We start from the raw sequence: 19,645 nt of genomic DNA, 5'->3' as shown, positions 1-19,645 counted from the left end.
AGAAGTGGTGACATTAGAAGACCACAAACTGGACCACATTAGGGATAAGCAGTTCAAAAGGGAACTAGAGAGTCTACTAGTTGAATATGAGGATGTGTTTTGCAAGTCACCAAAATATATGGGCAAAACACAACTTATAGAGCACAAAATAGAAGTGACAGAAGATAAACCAGTAAAATGCCGCCCTTATAGAGTATCACAATCCGAGCGAGAAATCATTGACACACAAATAAAAGAAATGCTCGATTGCGGAGTAATAAGACCATGCCACTCGCCATGGGCGAGCCCCGTTGTACTGGTGAAAAAAAAAGATGGTACCACGAGGTTCTGCGTGGATTACAAAAGAACTATAAACCCAGTCACCAAAAAATCATGTTACCCGATACCACAAATCGATGACATTCTCACATACATGGGAAATGCCAAGTACTTTACAACTTTGGACATGTTCTCAGGTTACTGGCAGATACCTATAGAAGAGTCATCCAAACAATACACCGCTTTCACGGCACAGGGACATGGATCATACGAATTCAACGTGTTAAGCTTTGGTCTATGCAATGCACCGGCAACCTTCCAACAACTTGCAGATAAAATATTTAGGGACTTAAAGTGGAAGGACATACTAATATATCTAGATGATATTATTATTTATTCAGAGAACTTAGAGGAACACTTAGCAAAATTACAAAAAGTATTCCAGAAAATGAGAGAAGCCAATCTGACCTTAAAACCGAGTAAATGCGAATATTTACAGGAAAAGATAAGGATTTTGGGCTACACAGTAAGCAAAGAAGGAATAAGCCCAGAGGAAGAAAAACTTGCAGGGATTAAGCAATTCCCCACACCCAAGAAAACAAAGGACCTACAAAGCTTTTTAGGATTATGCAATTTTTATAGGAAATTTATAAAGGATTACGCGGTATTGGCACGGCCCTTACATGAGGCCACAAAAAAGAACAAATTCTGCTGGGGTGAAGATCAAGTGAAAGCATTTGAGCTGCTGAAAGAAAAACTCACGTCATCCCCAGTATTAAAACATTACAATCCAAATGTAGGATGTACAATGCACACGGACGCCTGTATAGATGGAATAGGGGCAATTCTGCTCCAAGAAGGCAGTGACGGTCAAGACCACCCGATAGCATATATAAGCCGGGCCTTGTCAAAAGCTGAGAAGAACTATTCGATCAGCGAGCTGGAGCTATTAGCAGCAGTCTGGGGAATGACCTACCTAAGGCATCTAATTTATGGTCACCCTGTAAAAATCGTAACAGATCATCACGCTTTATGTTGGATTCACAATGTGAAAGATCACTCAAGAAGATTAGCACGTTGGGCTCTCAAGTTGGCAGAATTTGACTACACGGTAGTCTACAAAAAAGGCAGTAAGCACCAAGATGCGGACTGTCTATCACGGAACCCGGTGGCAGGGTGGAGCGAAGTCGAATTGGATGAATTGGACGATATACCCACTTTCACGATATCAACGTTAGACATAGGAGAATTGCAGAATAAGGATAAGGCCATACTAGAATTAAAATCAGCAATAAGCAACCCCGAATCAACAAACGTTGACGCACTGACACGACGAAAAATAAAGAATTTTAGGCTGAGGGAGGGCGTTCTGTATAGAGCAACACAAACCAAGGAAGGACTGGAACACGCACTCGTGATACCCCGGTCACTTAGGGAGGAAATTTTGTGGGAAGCTCACAACGCACCTACCAGCGGACACATGGGGGTAACAAAAACTCTAAGTAGACTTACTCCCAAATACTATTGGGATTCTATGACTAAGGACGTCAGAAATTACGTTAAAGGATGTAGGGACTGCCAGGCGAGAAAAGGGCCAACAAATGATAAGCCATTGGGGTTACTCCAGCCAATAAAAGTGGGCAAGGTATTTGATAAAGTAGGGATAGACCTACTGGGACCATTCCGGAGGAGTAACCAAGGCAAGACAACGATAGTAGTGGTGACAGACTACGCGTCAAGATACGCCATCACAGCGGCCCTGCCTAACGGGAAGGCAGGACCTGTGGCAAAGTTCCTATTAGAACGAGTAATACTAATTCACGGCGTTCCTAGAAGCATCCTCAGCGATAGAGGCAAGGTATTCCAATCCGAACTAGTGCAGGAACTACAACAGATTATGGGTCTGAAAAGCAGTTTTACAACGGCATACCACCCCTCGTGCAACGGCCTAACTGAACGCTTAAACAAAACGTTGGCAGACATGCTGTCACTATACTGCAACACAGAGCAGACAGATTGGTGCACTTATCTGCCTTTCGTGACATTTGCATACAATACGGCCAAACAAGAGACGACACGTTTTAGCCCATTTCAACTAATATTCGCAAGGAACCCCACACTCCCACTCGACGCCACCCTTTTAGAAACTGAGGACGAATCGAACACAAACGAATTACGAGAGAAAGCTTTATTGTTAAGGGCAATTGCTGTAGATAATATCCACAAAAAACAAGAGAAGGACAAGGACATTTACGACAAATATCACAGAGATGGTGAATTTGAGGTAGGAGATAGGGTGAAAATATTCATCCCAATCAGGAAAGTGGGAAAAAGTGAGAAACTGCTGCTACGATGGTTCGGACCCTACAGAATAATAAAGAAACTCAGTGAAGTTAACTATGAAGTAAAACAGGAAAAAGGAAAAAAAAACGGATATAGTGCACATAGGGAGGATTTTACCATTTTACGATGAATGGACTTTGGGGGATATATCCGATGTGGATTCAGACGTAGAAAGCAAGGAAGTTGAACAATAAAATAAGTTGTAAGGGTAACATTTTGCATAAGTAGGGTGCAAACTCAGTATATTTCATAAAGCTTACATAGTCTAAACAATTATTAAAGTAGGTTGACCAATCATTACGCCCTCTCCCGCCAGGACAGCACAACCTAGAGCGACCATCCCGCGTACTTCGAAGGTGACAAGGAAAGTCAGTCCAAAGGGGCGCCACCACCCGCGAACTGAGTAACGGGTGCTCTGGCGCACAGGAAGGCAAGACGAAGCAGGACAAGGCCGCCCTCCACGAAGTAGCGACAGATTCCAGGAGAACCACAAGGGAGATAACAAGGGGAGCGTAATAGGACATAAGTTACGATTGATCACACGTTGTAAATAAAGCCATGGGGCATGTAGGTTATTTAGTTAAGTTAGGGTTAAGTGTCCGGGGCGAACACTCTTCAGAGGGGGGAGATGTCACGAATAACATAAGTTGCACCATGTTCCGTTACCTAGTCTGGCCCCGGTCTCCCCCAGTGCACTGCCGAATCAGCGAGACCGGCAAATTGGGGTCATGAGACGAGTATTTAATCAGCGTCTCAAGCCATCGAAGATTACTGGTCTCTGGGTCGGTCTATCGAGCATCAGTCCGAACTTCCTAGTGCCCGGACGGCTCGATACCTTCTTGGAAATCCAGGCTGAACAGACTAGAGTCCTTACGCAACCCAGTGGTGACCGTCGGGACTCTTGACCCTTTCAGTACCTAAAGTAAGTCCTTTGGGGCGTGTCGGTCATAGGGGCTCCCTGCTCGTATCGAGCGGGTTTCGCTTGGCGACACTTCAAGGGGGGCTTGCTGTGCCTAAAGTAAATCCTTCGGGCTTGTCGGACATAGGGGTTCCCTGCTCGTATCGAGCGGGTTCCGCTTGGCGGCACATCAGAAGGCCTTACGCACACCCACACACACACACACCCCCACGCACCCCCTCGTAGAGAGTGTTCCATGGGCGTCCCGCCTGTAGCGGTACTAGCGGCCCTCTTAATCTGGGGGTAAGATTTAGTTAGGCATCATCTTCAGTATAAAAATAAAGGAGACATACTTGAGCTACGTTTGTTGTTTCTCTTCCTGCGCTACCCCCAAAACGTGACAATATTTCTGGGGCTTGCCTTTTAACTTAGTTTTAAATTACTTGAATGCATTTCAAATGTGTGTAAGTTAGTTACAAAGGTAGAGGGCCTAAGTCACAAGTTACATTTTCAGCATAGTTCAGTGTTTTGTTGGAAATTCAACCCCAACACAGTTATGTAACTACACAAAGCTTAATATAATAAGAAGAAAAATAATAATAATAAGCTCTATGCAGTAAAATAAGTTAGTTAATTCAACCGCAATGAAAATTACCGAACCGGTCCTTGTTATTTCAGTAGTGTTTCTGAATTTACATGATGCTTTGTTACATATATTTACCTATAGATTGTTTAGGCAAACTACCTCAATGAAGTATGTGCTCCAACCATATAATCAATCACATGCGAAATATATTAAAGTATATTTTCATAATGCTTTTAAAATTGGTGCAAAACATGCAACTGGGGCGCAATATTCGAGAAGCGAACAAATAAAACGGGGGTGGAAGGAATACAGGACCTTGTTAAAAATCCTGTTTTTTTTTGTTTTGATGAATTAACTACAATCAATAATAAATCTAAGATTAACAACATCAACTCAAAGACTAATTATCATCATTTTGTTGATAAATCCTCTGTAATTTCAACTGAAAAACCCAATACTCTTTACTTGAAATGTACTACATTGTCCACTTTAAGGGCTAGTTTCGTAATTCTAAGCCAGCAAATGGCATTGCACGTGATGCAGTACAAATTCAGGTCATTACAGCAGGAGGTCTTTTATGTACCACACAACTCCCTGACTAAACAGTAAAACTTGACAGTTATTTCCTCTTAAATATGTATTTTGGTTTGGGATAGAGGTTGAAAACCTCAATTAGGATTGTTTTACACAAATACTGTTTTTTTAATTTGCAAAGGGAGTGGTTAGATAAATATCTCTGGGTAATATGTAAATTAACGTAACAAACCTCCCCGAAAACAAATTCCGGCAAAGATATTAATGCGGTGCACAACGGGACTCGATTTCAATTATTCGCCATTTTAACGGGACCTTTTGTAGTTGAAATTGCATTTTCCGTAGATACGTACAGCTCTTACAGTTTACGAGATGTGAGTTATGTAATAAATCCGTCGTAAAGGTGGATGGGTATGTTTTGTGTTGGAACAATATTGTGGCTATTGGCCATCGCCGGCTGCGCCATATGCAGCGAAGATCCGGCTCGCGAATGTTGCGATTTGACAACGACCGAATCTACGTCCACTGCTGGTTCTTTGGTCACTTCACCAGCTCTATATCCTGGTAAGTTATACTTGTTTGACAGAATTATGGTGGGTAGTTTGTGATTGGTCAATAAATTGCAGCTTGCTGCATTGGTGTGATGTAATTTGACAGTTGGTTGTACGATTTTCTCCCAACTGTCAAATAACGTCACAATTTTTGCTTCTTGAGCTAAGACAGTTCAGAACAATGAAACGTAGACGTTTCTTCAACTAAATTACATTAAAATCTGTTTTTCTCTGAGTTTTCCTAAAAGATGATGTTTAATTTAATGGATACAAGAATTTCTTTAGCACAATCTTGAATCCAATACAGTAGTGATTTTTATTTTTATTTCGTTTCCGCTTAAGTAATTGCGACAATGTGAAAAAGTGAACTCAGGACCCCGCATTTTCCCGTTTTAGATGTACTTTATATCGATTTCTGAATGTCGAGTCGGGATTGTGTTACACGAGGCACAATAGCGGATTAGATGTCGGTAATCTACGAAGCAAAACACGAAGACCTTTTTGCAGTCGAGGCAATGCAATTTTGGTATCAAATTGAAAACAATCTCGAAGTATATTTGAGTTGCCTATGGGCGCTTCTTAATGTTTTAAAGGGTTTCTTATATCGCGATTGAATCAAATATCAAGAAATTTTCTCTCAGTTATAATTTCTAACATTATTTAAGGGATAGTGTTTTTTTCGATTTTATTTACTTTCAGCATTATTTGATGATTAAAACTCGCACAAACAGTTTTATTCCAGGACGTGGATATGAATATTTTAAACGAGTAAATAATAAAAATAATAGAAATCTGATTTGAACTTAAACATTAAAAATTCAACAGGCCAGCTTTAGCAATGCAGTGTTGTCAACTTGATTAATAAAACCTTTATTTCTATTTAAAACAATTAATTCATAAATTAATGTTTTTCCAAGATTTTTCTATCCAGATCGTAGATAAGAATTACCACAAGAAAGTATTGTAAGGATTGCTATATGTATATACTCATTGTATTTCTTATGACACTTTTGATAAATTGCCGCGTTAATTAATCTCTGAATTTTGTTCAGAAACCCGAGAGTGTAAGTATTCTTGGAAATGTATTATACTATTAAGTTAAGAAGGTTTAAGAAGGGGCATTAACGGAATTTGATTTTTTTAGAGTAACAAAGTACTTGCTGAAGAACAAATGCCATCGATAGTAGAAGCCACCTGAGAGTCACATTTTGGAAAAATTCAACTGCATCATAAGTAAACTGATTTGGTGTCAAGCTACTTTAACCCTAATAAAATTTTCAGAATTTTTAAAACCACCATTAACCATCTAGAATCCATGAGAAAGAGTCAACAAAAGGAAATAGGTATAATTTATCGAACGGTACTGATCTTGGGACAAATTAAACGGCGTCGAATAAATCGAACTTAACCGGAAAGGTAGATAATAAACGAGCAAAGAGGATTTCCATTATTTGAAGTTCTTATGCCCGAGCAAAAACTTGAAGTATTAGTCAGAATCCTTTGCTATTGTCGCCAATTAATGGCGGAACACACTGGCACGAAGAAGATAAATTGCGAAACATTGACCCGCTCAGGTTCGGATACAAAGCGGACGTCGAGCCTAATTGTGATGGATGATTTGCCAGCGAAAGCCTTATCAATGCTGCTTCACTTCAAATCTCTTGGAAAAATTGCACATTCAATCGCTTATTAATGTGGCCGTTACCGGTAGCTGCTTGATAATACTTGACGTTTATTTTGATGGTCAAACGTGTGATTTGCTCACGCCAATTTATGATGTATCGACATGCCAATGGAATGAGTTCTCTCCAGTTGATTTGCAATTTACACTACCATCTGCTAGATTACATTTTGGATGACACAAAAAGACAGACAGATAATCTAAAGAGTTAACTGATTGTTTCGGTAAAGTTTTAAAAGGACCAGAACCGTAATTTTTGTTTTTAATTAAGAAGAAATTAAATCGTTCGCACCTACAAGCGCGCTCCGATAAAATGTTTTGATGAGTTTCCCGAAAACTTCATTAGGCTGGTAACCGGTGAACCAATTTAAGGAAGAAATCCCGGTTCCGAAATTAGTGAATGCCATGGCGTATTAATTGCTTTTTCATAGTTCGATATAGAAAATATATTCTTTAATTAAGGCATTTCTCATTTAGATTATATAATCCCTTCTTATCTCTAATAAATACAATAATAATATTTTGATTTTAGGCCTCAATTTTTAATTCAAATTATTTTTGGGTCGGGTTAGAAGCCAAATAATATATTTATCTAGGGTAAAAGCCCCAAAGGCCGACAGCATTTTGATGTATCAATAGCAGGCTTTAATTGTTCGATTGTTTATACGTTCAATTTTTGATTTATTTGAGAGCAGTTTATAAATACAAATTTTAATTATGGCAATTCTTTGCAAAAAACCAACATGAAATAAACCTAAAAGCTCTGCAAATAAGCTCACTACTACAAACTGAATAATTAACGTATACTCTCTGTAGAATTTTAAAACATTAATTTATTTTATAACAATACAATTAATTAGCTTTAAATTGCTAAAATTGTCAACATTAACGTGTGCAACGGTTTGAACTGAAGGGTTTGGCCGGTCAGCATTTTGAGCATGAACGATTTGGTCATCCACAGTTCATTAGACCCAAAATTGCTAATTTAAATATCAATAAATGTGATAAATATTGTTCACTCTAGAGTGTTTCAGTAATAAATGACGTTCGAACGTATTTCAATAAATCAGAAATGAAATCAATAGTCACGAACGAAGAGAGATGAACTAAAATTATTGATAAGTTTCAGCTTCTTAAATCATGCCAAAGTTGAGACGGCCTTAAGGGATCAATTCCGGTGGCTTAGACGCATGGGTCAAGAAGTTTCTCCCTATTTAATTCATGGGCCCTCGTTCAAATGTTTGTATACTTCATGAATACTTCAGTTCGTTTTGCCTTCATTCATTCCCTTATGGACGGCCAACTTTTGCATTTCTAATGTGTCTGTTGTAATTAACGTTTATTTCAAACCGTCCATTAAATGAATATTAAGAGAAGAGTGGGATTTCTTTTGTGACTCGTTTGCTGGAAAATCATTAAGGTCAGCTTCGATTTACTTCATGCTTTTAAGTTGCACTCGTGTAAATTATTCATATAACGCTCTATAGTATAGTAGTCATTAACAGGATTTAGTTACATGAGAACTCTTCAAATGTAGGTTTGCATACTTATACAGGACCTTTTTAGAATTTATATAACGTGGGTAATATTAATGGTTTTATCATACATTGTCTAAAGCATTCCAGCGTCATGAGCTATTACTTTGTTCTAGTGAATCCTGTACAACTAAATTACCCACACTCTTGGTTAAAACAGTAAAAACCGTTCAAAACTTTTCAATATACTCCATTAGAGAGCCAAACAACGAGTTTGTTTGTCCTCCACGAGATTTATTGATTTTTGGTTCAATGACGGTTAAAATGGCGGTTGGAGGACATCTTTGAGTGACATTTAACAGTTTCAACTTGCCAAATATTTTTTTCCAGTTTTTCGCTATTTTGATTAATAATGTTGTGTGAGTGGGCATGTTTAGTGCAAAATCAGTGTTTTGCCATACCATTTCAATAACATCTAATGAAGCAGGATAGAGTTAGTATCGATTCTGTAAATATTTTTATTGATTATTGTATAGTGCCACCTACATTGTAGTAGCTTAACTAATGATTTCATTAAGGAAACGAAATCAGCCTTCGAGAAATAAATGAAGTATTTATGAAAAGGAACGAAAATTGACCATATAAAATATTGTAAAAATTAATACAGTGAGTGAATGGTTGCGTGTCACCCCACCAGTCATTGTGCTAATGGCAAGAGGTATGGGTCAACTTTTACGCGAAGTAGATTAAGTTTCCGATAAAAAGTCAAGCAATTTTCCCAAATCATGCTACAAGTACGCAAAGCACGAAAGAGAAGTCGTAAATGCAAGCCGACGTGCTACCGTTTTTCAGAGCCGTAATCGAATGCGATTCAGCATTAAAATTGCCAAAGGACTGCCGATTTATCTGACTTATCTCTAAAGGAAAGATGTCCATAGCCAAAGTTGCAAACTAATGAAGACTCAGTCCGAATCCACGTTACAGCATATTCAACCAATTTAGCTGATTTAAAATGCCAAAAGTAACTTTGGTAACAGTTCCCAATCCATAAAATATTTTTAAAATATAAACAATCACCGCACATTGAAATGATATAAATATAAGTGGGTATTATTAAAACAGTTGGCTTTAATATTAATTTTTGATAACGGTCAAACCGTGCTTTATAAACAATCCAATTATTTTCGGGTTTGCGGCTGATCAGTTATTATCATATTTCAGTAAACAAAACCAGGGAAAGCTCGTTTTTGTTTCCGCAAAACTATTATAACGGCCAGCAGTTTTCGCGTTTTTTTTCCCTCAAACGTCAGAGATTGTAATATCAGAAACGAGGCGTACGACGCCCAAAGCTCTAACAAAAACCTTAAAAATTGCATAAGTTGCCATCCCCTTTTAAAGCAAAATTTTCTCTGTAAGTTATGACTGCGTCTGACATCATAAAGGGAAATTAGATGCCTGAGTCGCCCGTTTAATACGCCTTTTTGGACAAAGTTTTAAGCTCGACGAAGGCTGATTTATTTTTTTCAATTTTTCATCAGGTTTAGTTACTTTCTTACAAACGAAGTGTAGTTTTTTCCCTTCCGCTACCCATTTTAAAGTTCATTCCCAATGATAATTGAAACTAGAAAACTGACCGCTATGTTGAATTTATAGCGATATGTAAACACGCAGGGATATTAGTGTTAATATTGTAGTAGTACGTCAAAAATCAATATCCGATATTGTTTGGTCATTAGAGGGCCTAACGACATCGTTAGTGAAGCTTACCACTTTACAAAATGACCTTTTGAAGCATAATTCTTGTATTGTAATGTTTGACAAATCCGAAACTAAATTAGAAAATATAAATAATTATTTTATTGTTTTTAAGATTGCTGGTTAAATGCCAAATGTTTTATATTCTAATTAGTGCCAAAGTGTCACGTGACACCTTACCTAATAGATTCTTTTGAGACTAAATTTAAGGTCCAAACAGTGTTATTGTGAAAGCACTGTCTAACTGAAGAAGCTCATTAAAAGTCGTCGTCGTACACTTTTAAGTAATTTAATTCTTCAAAATAAATTAGCCATAAAGGATTCCATTTCGTTGAAACATCATATTTATGGGAAACAATTTCGAGAAAACGAGCTGAGACGGAAACTAATGAATACAGAATTGATAGCTCGAGTGTCTGTCACTCGAATATTAGAGACCGAGACGGAGACAGAGCTTCTATTCCACAACCCCACCGATATTGTAAACTAGTGTTAAATATTTATAGTACAGACGACCGGCATTATTTGAGATATTTCCTTGTTAACTTTCGAACCGCTCTTGGGAAAAACGAATTTTTTCGTGGCACGTTTTCCCCTTTGTCTTAACGGCTTCCCATTTCCATTACAGTTTTATCGATCTCAAAAGTATCTCCGTTTTTCTTATATTCCCTACGTGCCCACCAAGGCTTTATCGGCGCCATATCTTATTATAAAGGCAAGGTAAAAAATAGATTTCAAAAGTTTACGACGCTTATCCAGCACGTGTCTGATACGGTCAAAAGGTCTAAGAGTTTCTTTTTTTTAAAATAAACACGTTGACCAACTTAGCTGAAAAGTATCGTAAAGTTTAAAAGGCAGTGGGTTCATTAACATTAACCGAAGAACCGCAGGACAATTCATTGTATTGTTTCCTGCAGGCAAACTCGTAAAAGAAACACTAAACAACGCGTTGTTGCCCTTTATCGGTCACATTTCCAAGGTGTAGTTAAAGGCTTTTTAATTTGGTAGTTGCAGTAATCCAGAGCATTGCCCTTATAAATTTAATACATTTTTCAAAAGATTGACTCTCGAAGTTTTAATAAAATGACAATCATACACCACAAAATTATGTGGGGGGTACTACATCAAGTTAACTTCAATCTATAGTCTAAAATTAGCATTGACGCTTTACAGTTAAACGTCAGATTGATGAAAACTGAGCCTTAAGGCAGACTAGAATACATTACAAGTGATGACACGTTGTTAGTTTGTAGAAACTGGAATATTAGCATATTAACGCCTTTCAGACTTGATATAAAAGCCGGCAATGATTGGTCGACACGAAATTTGCCAGTAAATTGAAGCCAATTATATTTTCGTGAGAATCCACAGTGTGCATATACTTTTCACAACTGATAATCACCTCCCATGGCTGTCCAGTTGAAACATCCTGAACAAACAGCGAAAGAGTAATTTAAATATCGAATTCAATAAAAACCATTTTATGCACCGAACGGGATATTTACGGTAATGGAATAAAAGGCGTTTTATTTATTGTCGATCTGAAAAAAAATCCATTTAAGTGCAAATTTATTGTCCCCGTTTGTCAATTACTTTGTTACATATCGACGGCTATCTACTCTTCTAATTCATATTCGGTAGGTGCGGTTTGTTTGCGGGAGAAATATTGACTTAACCATTATAAGGCAAAGGCGGTGTTACTTTAATGCCAGGTATTTTCTGTTCGTATTGGCGTTTCAAATTAAGATTGCAGCGTCATTTGAACTAAAAACGGGCAACACGTTCCTAACCTAACATAATAAACAATATGACACTGTCATTTCATATTTATGAAACCTGTGCCAAATTCCTAACCAAAATATGCCAAAATCAACGTAAACAAATGGAGAAATGACAGCTGGAATGCCCCAAACTGTTTTCATAACTGATCACCAGAGGGAGTATCTCTTACATTTTTTGTTTAACAGATATAGAAAGCTAATCCATAAAACAAATATTAATGAATGACTATCCAACTATTCTTTGGAGTTTGTTTTAAACATTTCACAACTATTAAGGTAACTAGTGTAAGTTATCTGTTTTTTTTTTGTTGGGGCACATTCAGTGCCCTCTTTAGAAAGTCGTATCTCGCTCAAAAAGCTCACCCAAGCTGAGTGATAACTAAAAATAGCGTAAAGCTTGTTCTCGCACCTTCTCTTTTTCTCTAACAAGAACGTATATTTCTTTAATTCCAGGATCAAACACAAAACCGACCGTAGCGATCCTCAACTGCATAACCGCGCGTCAGCTCTGCTTTAATGACAGTTCATGCTCCGCCATACTTGAAATTATTCCCCGAGTCTGCGGTCCGGAAGTGGGTAAGTAATAATGAGTTTCTGCAAAATACTTGCTCCTAACGTATAATAGAATTACGGATAAAAGACTATTCTCCGTTTCGTATAATTGCTCAGTTATTAAATGCACGGCATTATTAAATTAATCCTTTCGCGAAGCCGGGATTAACTTTCATTTTTTTTTTTAACTACAGTTTATTTTCTATCCTAGGAGATTTATACACTCCAGTTAAGATTTATTAATCATTCACCTAAAGCTTTAGATCACTCTGCATGTTTAGCAAAACTTGAATATTCTTAGATTAGGAAAGGCAATTAATCACACAGTGGAGTTGTGATTAATAGTTTTATCTCTTCCAGATCTGTCCAAGATAATTACATATTTTTTATCATCAATGTAGTTACATTAATTTGAAAGTTAATTACGTCAGTAAACACGTGACATTACGTTCGGTATAATCCATGCAGTCACATGATGGACTGTCTGATTGTCAATTGCGTATGTATCCTGCTCTATCAAATGCCATTAGAACAGTACAGCAATACTCTAGTGTTGGACTAAACATTAGAATAAAAACGTGATTGGTTACAAACAATGAAGTTACAAATCATACGGGTTAGTGCACCGCCTACTATACTAGAAAGTCTAGAAGGTGCTTGTCAAAAATTCCAATATGGCGGGAATAGTGGTGACAGTTTGTATTGTGGAAGTTGAGTTTTTTGAGGATTAGATGAATTTTTGAAGACTTGAGGTTATTTGCGTAAGTTATTTTTGTTTGCTGCCGTTCATTAGTTTTTCAAGCCACATTGTAACAGCTTGAACACTTGTAACAAGTTGAACACTTTAAAGTGGGATGATTTTACTCCAACACTATACTGAATGGTAGGTACAAGTGCTTTATAGTACAGTAGACTTATTAGGTACTTGTTACATGCGCAGGTATGTGTTTTTACCAGTTTTGCTTACCTAGTTTTAAGGATTTACAGATTTTCTTACATTGAACAGTGTTTAAACTAGTTTGCTGTGTGTTGTACTTTCCAGGACAAATGTTTTAACCAATTCGTTTAGGACTTGATTGTGTATAAAAAGCTCTATCAATACATATCTGGATCAGGAATGAGGCTTTCTTTGATTTTTCTCTCACAACTTGCAATCAACTATACGAAATAATTTAAAAAAAAACATATTTCTTACTATCTGCTTTCGTTTGTGTATAAAACGACAACCGCTAACGCCGCCATTAAAAGTGACATTTTAGGTTTTCTAGTATAGAGGGCGGTGGTTAGTGACCTTGATTGTGTCTAACCATTGACATGACTTTCTGATTGACCAGCTGATTTTGACAATGGACCTACTGTCAGTGTTTAGTTATAACGTTTGAGAGAATTTTTAAGCTGAAAACGAAAATATTTTCCAATTTTTCAATTTGAACAAGTCATATCCAAGTGTCTGAGAAAACTTTGGAGTTTTAATTGAAAGGCGTATTAAGCAACTACTAAAAAATGTTTGACCAACTGTCAAATTATGGTAGCTTGAAAACGAATGCAACCCCAGTGTACACAGCTGTGTTGTCAAATTGTACAACTTATCTCTAAGAGACACCCTGTATATTGTAATACATATTTACAAACCTTACTTTAATTTAGTATAATTTTAACTTGCTTTAATTTAAGCCTAAATCCACCTTAAGTTTGACTATTCTGTATTAAGGTATCTTCTATCCAACTCTCTGCTGTTTTACATAAACGTTTTAATCAATGATAAAAGTACTAAAAAAACGACTGTTTAACAATTATGCATGGAATTAAAGACTGCAACTCTTAATAACGTTAAAATGAGCTTCAAAGCCCAATTAACCATCCAGTTACAGGGTAATTAACGTTAGACAAAAGTGTAAAAGAACTATCAGCAGGCAAATGGAAACCGTTTTATTATTCAGTTCGAAACGGCGGTGTCACAACTAAACAGTTTTTCTTAAGCTTAGACGTGACCAAACCGAAAGCATAATTTGCATATAATAAAAGAAAATGGACCCTGGCGAATAAAAGCCATCAGACAGGGGCGTACACACCGACCGCCAAGTAATTTTGGGTGCGATAAACTAAATGCAAATTCTTTTGTTTGGTGGATTGGTTGCTTTGAATTTGATTGCAACTCTGCTTTTCTGCAGTCTTTGGAAAGGAATTTCACTTGAGATGTAAATAAATTTGGGCTTTAATTTCGTAGGCCCGACTCTGGATCTTAGTAAGCAGATTTAATCGATCGACTCAACATATAAGGGCAAGTTACGTACACGACGGAAAAGAATTATTGATTAAAGTTTGTGTGGTGTGCAAGTTCATTTTTATACATTCCGGTGGAAAAGTTCTTAATTGACTGATATAACAGTCCCCTTAGAATCGACACGAAATTGCCCTTTCTTGTTTTCTCCGTGTTGAATATAAACGTATAAGATATATAGAAGAATAGGTTTTGGCAAGACAATCTTGATAACGTTCCCGGATAGGATCGCATTGCACTATGGGGATGTCAATAAATTGCCCTCTTGGTTCACTGGGCGAAGCGCTTAGGTAGAAGTAAGTGGATATCTAATTAAGATATTCGAGGGGTTGTACGAGGAAGAGTTTAAGTTTGCTTAGAAATTTGTATTTCCCGAGCTTTTAACGACCTTAATTTCTTCTTTCGTAAACTTTGAATCACAAACTAGCACTTTGAAAAACTTTTTATAGCTCGGTATTATACGTATCTAGTTACCTTTCTGAACAGGTAACAAAATTTTGAATTATAAATTACCTAATAATTTCAAACATTACAGAAACTGAATATAAATTTTAATGTATCTATCTTCTTATAGTTGTTTTTACTTGAAAATTTAATTAAAATTAATGTTTTTGCCATAAAATTTGAACAAAGATGAATGAGAACATTTCGATCAAATTTAACTTGCAAAAGTCCAACAAACTTTTTTCCAGTACAGTTTTGAAAGGTCCCTCATAAAATATTTAACAAGTTTTCTGTTGCAACTTAAGTAGCCCAGTTAGAAAAAACCACCTAGATATGAAGGCAGCGAGTAATCTAAACTTGTGGAACATTATTAGATCAGTTTGAGAGGGAAGTAATCTGGCTTGTGTAACTGCCTATTAAAATTTTGTTTCACTACCGCGATTTACGTGTACACTCCTACACAAAGAACAAACCGTGTTTGCTAGCTAATTTTGAATCTCAATGATTATCCGGGTGCGCACTCAAATTAAGATATTTTTGGAAACGTAAAACGGTTAAGCAGCCTGAAATTCACATGGGGGAGAGAAGGAGTTGCCATGGATCAATAAGGTAACTTGAATAATTTATGGAGGCATTCTGGTCGGTGTTATTCTTGCTGCTTAAATTTGTCCCTTTTATTTGGTTAGGTTATAGTGCATTTTTTGCTGTTACATTAAATTGCCATAGGGGGTTTATTAATATGCAATGTTTCGCCCAAATATCCTGTGAAGGTACAATAGTCGTTGTTTTCTTAAAACATGCAAATTTAATATTTTATGAAATCTGAAAATTGTATCTAATTTCTTGCAGATGTGCGACGAATTTTTGTTGTTCTCCAGTGAACCGTTTTGCTGTTAGCTGAGCTTCTTCAAGCAGGCGCCATTCTTGCATATGTGAATTTCAAATATCATTAATTTTTCAAACGTATGCTTCTTGTCAGCGTGTCGGCAATTCCGCCTTATATACTCGCCTTTTATACCGTCAATTCAACGTCTTGATGTAATTTGCATAACTAATTCTTTTAAATCCATTCGCAAACATTCACATTCCGCTATGAAAACATAGGAAATGTCGCTCAGAACAAAATCTCTAAAAGCAAACCAGACGTTCGGGGAGAGATAAAAATAAGGATTTCAGGAAAATTGGATAGTTACGCAGCGATTTTGTCTACAAATCTAATGGTTTCTTATATCAGGGCGTAAACATAAATCAGACCCGATTTAGGGAGGGTTATCGGAACCATTGTCTGATTAGACGTTTTTCACCAATTCCAGCTTCGAGCCTGTCAACTCATTACTAACAAATTCATTAATGATTGACTTAGTAATGAACCATCAATCTGAAAAGTAGATTTATTTTTAATTGCTTTAAGCGGCTTGTGCTTGTACTGTTAATCACCAGTGATTGCCTTAATAGAATATTAATCAGATTTCAGCTGTGGCTGAGATGCCTGGATGCAGGATTTGCATTACATTTTTGCAAAATTGAATCATAAATTATAATGCAACGAAAAGGCAAGGTTGTCAATTTTTAAATACATTGTGATTGAACTTGGGACTTTACCGCCTACTTTACCGTCACCAACTGTCAAGAACTTTTTGCTGAACCAAGATACAAGACATTGGACTGTTGTATTGGGAAATTGTCGTATTAATATCGCTTATATTGTACTAGAGTAGAGAATAATCCCCAGGCACAGTTCATTCAATTAGTAAATACTACTATACTAAGTAAGTAAATGTGTGTCGTACATTCATAAGTTATTGTAATGTGGTCTGCCGGAAATATGTCTTTAAGTTTTGATTCCCGTATTTCGTCAAATAGCAATTAAAAAAGTTTTTACTAGACGCTGTCTAGATTTAAAAATGAATTCTAACTATACTAGGAACGAACATTGAATTACTAATTTAAAGAACATAAAGCAAACGTCCTTTTCGATTCAATGACCATTTAAATACAATTTTCTCGTTTAGTTTTCGTTTATTCTAACGTCCATAAATATTGAAGCAGCAAAGCGAACTTCAAATATCTTTACAAAGTGGATATCTATTTTCCCTGTTCCTTTGTCGCTCCTCTGGGGAACTTTATTATGATCCATTTTACATAATACTCCGTTTGCTCCCTTTGTTAGATGGAATCGAATACAACAATAAGAACCATTAGTAAATTTGTACGGCTTGGTTGGCATTATCTGTGAGGCGTGTTTTTATTTACTCCTTCTTCGTAGTTTCCGCTCGCCCTTGTTTATATTTCTCAGTGTTGTAGAATTGTCCTGCTGACAAATTTAATGAAAATAACTCGAGGGATTCTTTTGATATATCTCAGAATGTAAGTGTTTCTAAAAAAAATAATTAAGGTAAAACAAATAATCGTTTTTGAATGAAATTTAATTTAACATGAATTTTGGGACAATTGTGTGAGCTAACACAGAAAGCCACTTAGGCGTATCAGCAGCCTCAAAACGGATTAAATAACTTAACATATTCGATTTCGATCCGCTCGTTTGATTAAATAAATCGTCAAATTGCCGAGCTCAAAGAGGAAAACTGAGGCGCAAAATTCAATGTAAATTTATTTCAGAGGAGAACGCTGAGTGAATCTTAAAGCCGTATTTATATTTCTGTAAAAACTGATCCAGGGAGGAAAACTGAACGATAAAGTTCATTACCTCCAAGGAAACTCAGATTTAGCGATTCTTTTACGACCCTGTGCTCCGTTTTAGCATTATCAATTTCGAATTTTAAATACGGTCTAGTATATGGAGAATTTTGTTGACTGTTTGAATAATTTCGTTTAAGTGCAGGACAATACAGTTAATTACCGTTATCTATTTCAGTGGCATGCTCGACGACAACGGTGACGAAATGCCAAGCGGCCCTACGTACCCTTCAGGCGTTTCCCTTTTTCAAGCCGACGTGTCTTTGTCGTGAACCCCATATGGATCCCGAGTGTAACTCCTTCAGGGATTTACTATTCGATCACCCCTGCGTGTTTGTCACGGAACAAGGTATGTAGACATTGTCAATCTGAGAGAGCGACTTTATGTCCCTCTAATAAAAGAAATGTTCCGGAGTAAATCGACCTGATACGGTTTAGATCCTGCTAAGGCTCGTTTTGTGGGTGATTCTTCAGAGAGAAGAACAAATAAATAAAATAGAACATTCAACTCTTCTTCTACTATAATGGAATTTAGGCTAACCAGTATTAATTAGTAATTATTATTGGTTATCAATTCACAATTACGACTTATGGTAGGTTCTTTTCAGAGCAGTAGGTGATTGGTCACAAAAAGCAGCTTTCGGCTCTTTCTTGACCAATCGCATACATACAAACAGTGATGTGATTTATGCAAATACGTTTTTAGTGCTTTTGTAAAGCATTTCATAGAATAACTCAAATTCTCACCTAACGCTTTCCGTATTATTTTTATAAGCGCCCTTCAAAAGAATTTCCTTAGGCAGGTAAGAAGGGAAATCGTAAAATATTTACGGATATTTTTTTATTTCGGGAACATGGATATTTCCTGCTATGGGAAAGCGCCCTCTTCCAAACAGAACCTATAAATATGCTCTGATGTAATCTGGTGCAAATCGTTTATTGTGTTTCGATTTTGGTTGATATTTTTACTTAACTTGCGTTTTCTACAAAATTATGAACTTAAATATGTTTTCCTACGTAATCTGATTTTGTTGGTGGAATCGTTTCCAGACCGGAAATGTATATCTTATATAAAGTATTTACAGCTGCAAAAATTTGATAAAATCCTCAAAGGTCGAAGGAGATTGGCCCATTTTTCTCTTTATGGCTTAATGTGTCCCAAGGTAAAAAAGCAATACTTGTAATCTGATTTTACTCCACCGATCCCCTAAAACGTCTCAGGATCCGAGATATCCTTAAACTTAATTCGGGAACTTGGTAGCTTTTATTGGGAATCAATGCTGAGAAATAATAATACTATTTAGTTTTAGGGTTGATTGTCAATTACTAGAGAAGATTTTTCGAAATTGACTTGAGTTTACAATCGATCGAAACTAACACGAACCTTCCATATTTTTCCGCAAAGGTATTAAGTTTAAATCCCTTCAATTCAACCACTCTGACACACCTAAATTTAAGGAATATAAGGACCGCGTTTACGTCGTTTACGAAACCTATACTAAATACACAATTTGGCTTTGTTTCAGAAAAAGATCCTTATCCAGTTGACGCGTTGCCAACTTGTACCCACGCCCATTCCGTATGTCAAAATAAAACAAAGTGCATTAAGCTGTACGAGAATTTTAAAATGCAGTGCAAAGTTCGAGACAACAAATGCAGGATGGAGGACAAGTAAGTAAAGGAGGGCATTAGTAGTCCGGACTTTTTTATAGGGCTTTTAGTACTAGTTTTCCGTATCCAATGGTTAAAATGATAAAATCGTGCATGAACGGCAGCCTACTGGCTCCAATTACTTGTGTAGGCGATTGT

General features: G+C 36.7%; 1 protein-coding gene across 4 annotated transcripts in view; it reads left to right on the top strand.

The window, feature by feature from the left end:
• The window catches only part of Gfrl (Glial cell line-derived neurotrophic family receptor-like), a 50,905-nt gene that overhangs the window by 19,661 nt on the left and 11,599 nt on the right, over positions 1-19,645 (top strand). For 3 of the 4 annotated variants that reach the window (XM_081986237.1, XM_081986235.1, XM_081986238.1), the window contains exons 2-5: positions 4,965-5,183; positions 12,316-12,438; positions 18,015-18,185; positions 19,363-19,507. In XM_081986237.1, the coding sequence (XP_081842363.1) occupies positions 5,027-5,183; positions 12,316-12,438; positions 18,015-18,185; positions 19,363-19,507 (596 nt within the window). In that variant the 5' untranslated portion in view covers positions 4,965-5,026. The remainder of the gene's footprint in view (positions 1-4,964; positions 5,184-12,315; positions 12,439-18,014; positions 18,186-19,362; positions 19,508-19,645) is intronic. The other variant, XM_081986236.1, reaches the window with a different exon arrangement.

The sequence above is a fragment of the Ips typographus genome, linkage group LG9 (genome assembly GCF_016097725.1).
Source record: "Ips typographus isolate SLU linkage group LG9, UJ_Ityp_2.0, whole genome shotgun sequence".
NCBI classification, from domain to species: Eukaryota; Metazoa; Arthropoda; class Insecta; order Coleoptera; family Curculionidae; genus Ips; species Ips typographus.
The sequence above is the reverse complement of the archived record's forward strand: the minus strand, read 5'-3'. Positions and strand labels throughout refer to the sequence as shown.